Here is a 7,873-nt window from a genome sequence, read left to right on the forward strand (position 1 = left end):
CCTAATGAAACTGCCTAAATCTAGAACCACTGCTCACCACTCATTTATTCCTTTTTTTCCCCACCCACCTGTAGAACCACATTCCATACTCTTTCTTCAATGTCAATCATCCCTCCAGTTCTTCAAGACTGCTGTTCACCACCATCTCAAGTCATCCCCCATCCAAAATCATGATCTTTTCTACACCTGTTAGGCCACCCAACCCCCATACCCTCCCCCGCCCCCCTCCCCAAAAATTTGCTTTTGTATCCACCTTGTCCACCTTTTGCATTCTCCCTTACCTGCATCCATTTGTCCATTTCAGTCTATTTTCTCCCTCTGCACTGCTTTTGGCGTTTCCCCCTTCTCCTCCTGTTCCCTTTGTTAGGCTGTGTCCTGATTTGCTCTGTGTCATAGCTCTTCCTCAAACCTCGACCATGTAGTAAAATAAAATTTAACCCCCATTCAAACAATGCCCCCATATTTGCGGATTCGACATTCACGGCATTTTCCAGGAACATATCCCCCGAAGTTGTGGACGGATTCGGACAAAATGTAATGGACGAGTTGGTTGTGACGAGAACAAGCCGATTCGATTTTGGCTCAGGTCAGAATATACAAATCAAACCCGACATTCGCGTGAAATACATTCCTGGGAAATGCCACGAAATGTCGGAACCACGAATAGGGGTGGGGGGGGGGGGGGGGTGGGTAGGGCATTACTTTAAAGGTAAAAGGGGAGATAGGTTCCTGGCGGTTCGCGATTCATACAGGGATATCAAAAACTCGCGTGAAAAACTGATTATGTGAAGCACAGGGCCACGAATGTCGAAGAAAACACGAATACACCCGCCAAAAATCGCAAACATTGATCGATTAGAGAACCTTGGATTTCTGGCAATTACAAACGAGTATGTGGAAAGCAAGGGAGGGCAACGAGATGCAGGCGGATGAAATCTGTGAGGTGAAGAATAAAGGTAAATAATTACCGAGAAAACTCAGGTGGCAAAAGGCTAAGGTTTCCATAACTAAGAGTCAGCGAGAAGTCTCCAATGCGTCGGTTGAACGTCACGACCTTGCGCTGTGGGGCAGGGCTGAGCTGAGGATACAGCAACCGCTGGATTTGACGAGGAGTATGGACTGTAGCACCTTCAGAGGTTGCATCAGAGTTGGATTCATCTTTCCAAAAATTGATCTACAGAAGAGAAAGACAAGAAAGAATGAAGAAAACAACAAATGTAAGCTTGAAGTAATTTCCAGTTAAAATAATTGCCTGATAACCACAATTACGCATTCACAACTGTTAACCATCCCAATGATGTGAACAGTGAATAAATCACCCAAGAAAAGTATTTCAAAAAAATAACCTCCATTCTCGCTTTGGTACAATAAATAATCTTCCCAATGTGTTATTTGCAAAGCAAAATGTTCAAACTAACAAGCTCAACTATCAGTCATGTTACTCTCTCAGTGAATGTCACTTATAATCTCCTGTTTATTCTCAAATTCAATCAACTTTAGAAATCAGGTCAGGTCAGGTCAGGTCAGGTACGGGAGCATGCGCCGGAGCAGCGCGTCACCGCATCCACTTTCCGATGGTACTCCAAGGCCCTCTGGTCTGGCCATCCCCCAGGCTGATGCCTGGCCCATCCCTATCTCCTTTTTTTTTTTTTTGTATACTGAATCGAGGCTCGTGAAAGAGCTGACAACCGCGAGGGAAAGACAGCACAGGGGGACCGCGAGGGAAAGACAGCACAGGGGGACCGCGAGGGAAAGACAGCACAGGGGAACCGTGAGGGAAAGGCAGTACACGGGGACCGCGAGGGAAAGGCAGCACAGGGGGACCGTGAGGGAAAGTCAGCACAGGGGGACCGTGAGGGAAAGACAGCACAGGGGGACCGTGAGGGAAAGTCAGCACAGGGGGACCGTGAGGGAAAGACAGCACAGGGGGACCGTGAGGGAAAGACAGCACAGGGGGACCGCGAGGGAAAGACAGCACAGGGGGGCCGCGAGGGAAAGACAGCACAGGGGGGCCGCGAGGGAAAGACAGCACAGGGGGACCGTGAGGGAAAGACAGCACAGGGGGACCGCGAGGGAAAGACAGCACAGGGGGACCGTGAGGGAAAGACAGCACAGGGGGACCGCGAGGGAAAGACAGCACAGGGGGACCGTGAGGGAAAGACAGCACAGGGGGACCGCGACGGAAAGACAAAGGTGCGGTGTACAACAAACAAGTACAGATACATTCAAAGTACACCGCCCCCATGCCAAGTGCAGACATGACCTCCTCGGGATTCCTTGTGCATAGCGAGCGGGTGATGTGAGGGTCTACGAGCGCTTGAGCAGGCGGTGCAGACATGACCTCCTCGGGATTCCTTGTGCATAGCGAGCGGGTGATGTGAGGGTCTACAAGTGCTTGAGCAGGCGGTGCAGACATGACCTCCTCGGGATTCCTTGTGCATAGCGAGCGGGTGATGTGAGGGTCTACGAGCGCTTGAGCAGACGGTGCGGACATGACCTCCTCGGGATTCCTTGTGCATAGCGAGCGGGTGATGTGAGGGTCTACGAGCGCTTGAGCAGACGGTGCAGACATGACCTCCTCGGGATTCCTTGTGCATAGCGAGCGGGTGATGTGAGGGTCTACGAGCGCTTGAGCAGGCGGTGCGGACATGACCTCCTCGGGATTCCTTGTGCATAGCGAGCGGGTGATGTGAGGGTCTACAAGTGCTTGAGCAGGCGGTGCAGACATGACCTCCTCGGGATTCCTTGTGCATAGCGAGCGGGTGATGTGAGGGTCTACAAACGCTTGAGCAGGCGGTGCAGACATGACCTCCTCTCAGGCGGTGCAGACATCCTTGAGATGCCGATCAACCTGCTGCAACCACGAGGCACGCGATCGGCCCTTCGACCTCCACCACTCACAAGGCTCCCTTGCTGAAAGTATCTGGTGAGCTGGATCAGCATCCGGAAAACGAGCCAAATGTCCATACAGCTGCAGCTGACGCTCACGGATCATACAGGAAACAAATCTCATCTGAGTCTCTCTTAGCAACCGCACATTGGACACGAAGTCCGACAAGCGAGAGCCAAGGATTCTCCGAAGAGACTTGGTTCCAAAGGCATTAAGTCTCATTCTCTGGCTCTTGGTAAGGGTCCAGGTCTCGCATCTGTACATCAAGACTGGAAGCACCAAGGACTTAAAGACTGACTTTTGTCCTCCTGCATCGATACCCACAGCGCCACACCCCATGATCCAGTGAATCCATGACTCCCCAAGCCCAACCCAGATGTCTATCAACCTCTGGCTTACAACATGAGGGGACGTGAATAACCCTGCCAAGGTAAGTGAATTTCTTCGTGACCTCAACATCTTCGCCACAAACAGGCACAGACAAGACAACAGCATCCAAGATGTCATTGAAAGTATGGATATTGGTTTTGACCCAGGAATCCGTTGTCCCAGCAACTCCGCCTCCTCATTCAGTGCCTAGAGGTTCCCCGTAAAAATATCCAGCGTCTCCGCAAAGATGACTGCATCATCTGTGAAATCAAGGTCAGAGATATTGACACTCCCAAATAATGCACCGCAGCCTGACCTCTACGACATCCTCCCCAGAATCCAGTCCATACAGCGCTGAAGAGAGTGGGAGCCAGTACACACCCCTGCTGAACTCTTGTAACAACTGGAAATAAGTCAGATGGAGCCACCACACCTCACAGCACCCTCAAGTACCAGAGCATAGTTCAGAGATCAGATTGATCAGCATTGGTGGCACCCCGCAAAGACCAATAATCCTCCGAGGGCATCCCGATTCACCGAATCGAATGCTTTGCGAAGATCAACGTAGGCTGCAAGCAGCCCCTGACGAAGCTCTCGCTTGCGTTCGGTGAGGACCCGAAGCGCAAGGATACGGTCAATCGTTGACCTCTTTGGTGTAAAGCCCGACTGCTCTGGTCGCTGGTGCTCGAGCAAATGGCGGCGAACTCTCTCAAGAATGATCCAAGCAAAGACCTTGCCCGGCACCGAGAGTAGCATCACCCCTCGGTAGTTGTTGCAGTCCTGGTGATCACCCTTCCCTTTCCAGGGGGGGACAACAAGGCACCTCTTCCAGTCAGTTGAGATGATGCCTGTGCTCCGAACCTCCGAAAGTGCTGCAACACTGATATTCAAACGCTGGAGCTCAGATGATAGCAGAGACAGGTGATCATCCTCTCTTAGAGCAAGAACGCTCCAGGCACCCACTCGAAGGGACCGCCTCAGGTTAACCCAAGGAAAATGTCTGGTGAACAACGCCTCAGCACCACCCCGACACACACCTCCACAACCTAACCCAGGAAAGTTACCCGGTGCTTTTTCCACCTATTGTCAAAGAATAGGGTCCCCGAAGGCTTTGCCCCAATCCCGTCATCCAGTGAGCTGCCCTGCGAAGGGCAGCTGCACAGGAGGTACTCCCACGGAGTGGGGTTTCTTTTAGTTGTGTTATTTGTGCATGTTGCAGAATGATATGTTTTTTTATGGTGGCCGGAGTGCAAATCCTGCCACCAACCTCCTGGAAAGAGGTAACCCGACTGCAGGAGGACGTCCACAGACAGAGTTGGGCACCGGATATGGATGGCCGTTCGCTCACATGGAGCTCCTCCACCCTTTGACAGGTCTTGTTTTCGCCTTGCCAGGTGTCCATATCCAAACACCCCCTGGGGGCGGTAGACCAGGCGGAAAAAAAAAAAATCAAACTTTTTCCTACCCCCAGGAAAATGTGACTACTCTTAGTCTGGCTCCTACCCATTGACCTGCCTCCAGCCAGTATAGCCCAAAGGGTCACAGGAGGGCGCAAGCCTCCCCACTATGATCAAAGTGGAAGTCACAATCAGGGATTTAGAAATCAACCTTTCTCAAGGCAGAGCATGGTGTTCTCCCCCCTTGTTAGGTGTAGGCCTGTTTCATTACCAAGATTATAAAGGACAGTGCATTAAATTCTAGGATTTGTTTACATCCTCTTCTGAAAATATAGCATTCAGCTTATTTTAACAAACATTTGAGCTTTTATAATAAAAATGAAAAAAATTCAAATAAAAATAAACATCAAGGATGTCACTGCAAATTTTGCAGAAGGATTTCCAGACAAATGATGCAACTCAAAAGACCTCACCATCACACAAAATGTAACTTGTGTTTCAAGGAAAGGTTATTTTGGGTACAAAGTGAAGCTCCTGGAAGATCGAGAATGCAGAACACAGAAGAATGAGAGCAAGAGAAGGGGAAAAAGGACATGGGTTGAAAAAGCTAGATACAAACTCAAACACAGCAGAAGGGAGCTGAAAAAAACAACTGCGATGAAGCAACAATGGGACAATAAAACCGAAATGAGAGAGCGAGGAGAAAACACAATAACTTGATAAAGAAGGGGTGGGTTTGGGTAGGGTTAATGAGAGCAAAAAAAAGATCATGCATATGGATGGGGAATGGAATGAGAAGATGAACATCCATTGAAGCCCTGGAGGGAAGAATGGGATTGAACAGACCGAGGAAGGCGGTTCCACAAGTGAAAGAAGAAAAGAGAAAAAAAGGAAAAAAATGACTGGAAGAAGCATCCTTCAATCAATTTTCTGTCGATTCCATCCATTGCTCTACCTATCTGCCAATGCAGATCGACACTGGCTTTCACGAGCAAGAATATGTTCATTCTAGAGCAAATTTTATCGGTTGAAAAGAACCGCATGAGCATCAGAGCAGGTTTTTAGGATGTGCGTGCTGATGCTGTCTGGGACTGTCAGAGAATTTGAGTCGAGTGTTGCCAGGAACGTCTCCACCTTCTCAGGTGGGAAAGAGAATGTCCAGAAGCAGTTGGGTGCAATTAGGTAGGCCAAGGACAGCGAGTGAGATTTGGTATGCGAGATTTGAAAGAAACAGAATTGAGACATTCGGCCTTCTTACGGTCAGCTGTGGTGCTATTTGATTGAAGTGAGGGAGAGGATTGAGGAAGAACATCCATCAGAGAGAGAGAGAGACTTGAAAAGCGTTATCAGGACTTTGAGGAAGGAGAGAAGTTCGAGAGTTCAGCCTGGAGTTTGGCAAGATGTTTTCTGGCTGTCCTGAGTGGACACACGCTTGCTGCGAGTTTTGTGGAATTACCAAGATTGCCAGACTGATTTATCTTTCATGAAGAGAATGCAAGTTGTTCGAAGGCAACTGCCCCACCACAGGATTCAATGTACCAGAGGTGAGAGGATGGGAACAAAAGCTGCACCCAAGATGGGAATAAACCAGTGAATGTTACGGGAGAGGTGGGTTTGAGGGAGGCCATAGAATAGGGGAGGGGGGGGCACATAATTGGAGGGGGGAGGGGGTTTGGAAGTTGGAAGGCCATATAGTTGGTTAGCAAAATGGGATGGAGAGAAGGGTAACTATAGACAAAGAAAGACATCACTGTATGTAAGCGATACGATAACCTCTCAGCTTACGTCACAATGTTTAAGCCAAATTACCTGACAAGCATGCAAAGTAAGCAGTGTTACACTTTCAATATCCATTCACAATGAAGAAACTGTCACAAAGAGCGGCAAAAGCTGGCTACATTTGGTGGTGTGCCTTCAAAAATCAACAAACGTATAAAACAGACCAATAAAGGATAGGGAGAGCTGTCCGTAACAACAAATGGGCGAACTCTAAACGCCGGGGAGAGAGCAGCCGCCCGAAGAGCACAACCCAGAGCAACGGCCTCATCGGCATTCACATTCTTTCCCAACTCCTGCCTTTTGGAGGATAAAGAAAAGAGAAAGAATATTAAAAGTTAGTGTTTAACCTCCATATCAAAATTACATTGAATAAGGGTCAACTGCCGAGACAGTAAACAGTCAGGATTCAAAATGGCTGAATAATATTTTATAGGACACGAAAATAAATGCACTGCTTATAGTTAATTTATTTTAAATAAGGCCAAGAAAAGAGACATGACAAAGGAGTGCCGAAAAGAGGAGGTAGTGTGCAAAAGCAGGAAGGATTACAGACTGGGGAAGGAGATAAAAATGGAAGGCTATGATAGTTTTATAAATCCACACATCTCCAAATCTACCAAAATAACCGAAGGACATAACCAGATCTAACGAAAAGGGTCTGTGTCTCTCTTCCGACAAGGTGGAGAAGTGGCTGTGAAACCTCGACTCCAATTCGACAAATGGACCAGACGGCATCAGCCCACGGGTCCTAAAATCCTGCTCTGCAGCTCCATCTCACCCTCTCTCTAATCTCTTCACCTCTCTATTTTTGCTCAAGGTCATCTGCCATTCACGGCATTCACATTTTCACATTCACATTCACATTTTCACGTGAATTCACATTCACAGCATACTTTGAAATCAGCCAACATTACCGCTTTACACAAAAAACGTGCAAAAACAGATCCTTGCAACAACAGACCAATCAGCCTGCTCCCAATAACCAGCAAGGTCATGGAATCAATCATCGCTTCTGACATCAAATCCTTCCTTTTCTCCAATGGCTTGAACTCGGATCACAATTTGGATTCAGACCAGGTCGTTCTACTCTGGACATGCCGCTTCTGCTGTCTCAACAAGGCATGGAGGTCCTCAATGCCAAAATGGAAATCAGAGCCGTCTCCCTTGCCATATCACGTGCCTTCGATACGGTCTGGCACCCCACCCTGCTCACCAAACTCTCCACTTATGGTATTCCATGGAAACATCCACACATGTCTTGCAGACTTCCTCACCGGTCACAGTCAACATGTGGCCCTGAATGGAATTCTCTCATCTCCCCTTCCTGTTCAGGCTAGAGTTCCTCAAAGCAGTGTTCTGTGCCTTCTGCTTTTTCTGGTCTGCATCAATGATCTCTCCGACTCTCTGGAAAATACTTTCTATATTTTTGCTGATGGTT

At 48.5% G+C, this 7,873-nt stretch overlaps 1 protein-coding gene across 2 annotated transcripts in view; it reads right to left on the bottom strand.

Moving 5' to 3' along the window:
* HYOU1 (hypoxia up-regulated 1) overlaps positions 1-7,873 on the bottom strand; it is a 157,213-nt gene that overhangs the window by 53,800 nt on the left and 95,540 nt on the right. For both annotated transcript variants that reach the window (XM_068106973.2, XM_068106972.2), the window contains exons 12-13: positions 6,600-6,732; positions 969-1,174 (exon numbers count right to left, since the gene is read on the bottom strand). In XM_068106973.2, coding sequence (XP_067963074.2) covers positions 969-1,174; positions 6,600-6,732 — 339 coding nt within the window. The remainder of the gene's footprint in view (positions 1-968; positions 1,175-6,599; positions 6,733-7,873) is intronic.

The sequence above is a fragment of the Myxine glutinosa genome, chromosome 2 (genome assembly GCF_964187855.1).
Source record: "Myxine glutinosa chromosome 2, kmMyxGlut1.1, whole genome shotgun sequence".
Lineage (NCBI taxonomy): Eukaryota > Metazoa > Chordata > Myxini > Myxiniformes > Myxinidae > Myxine > Myxine glutinosa.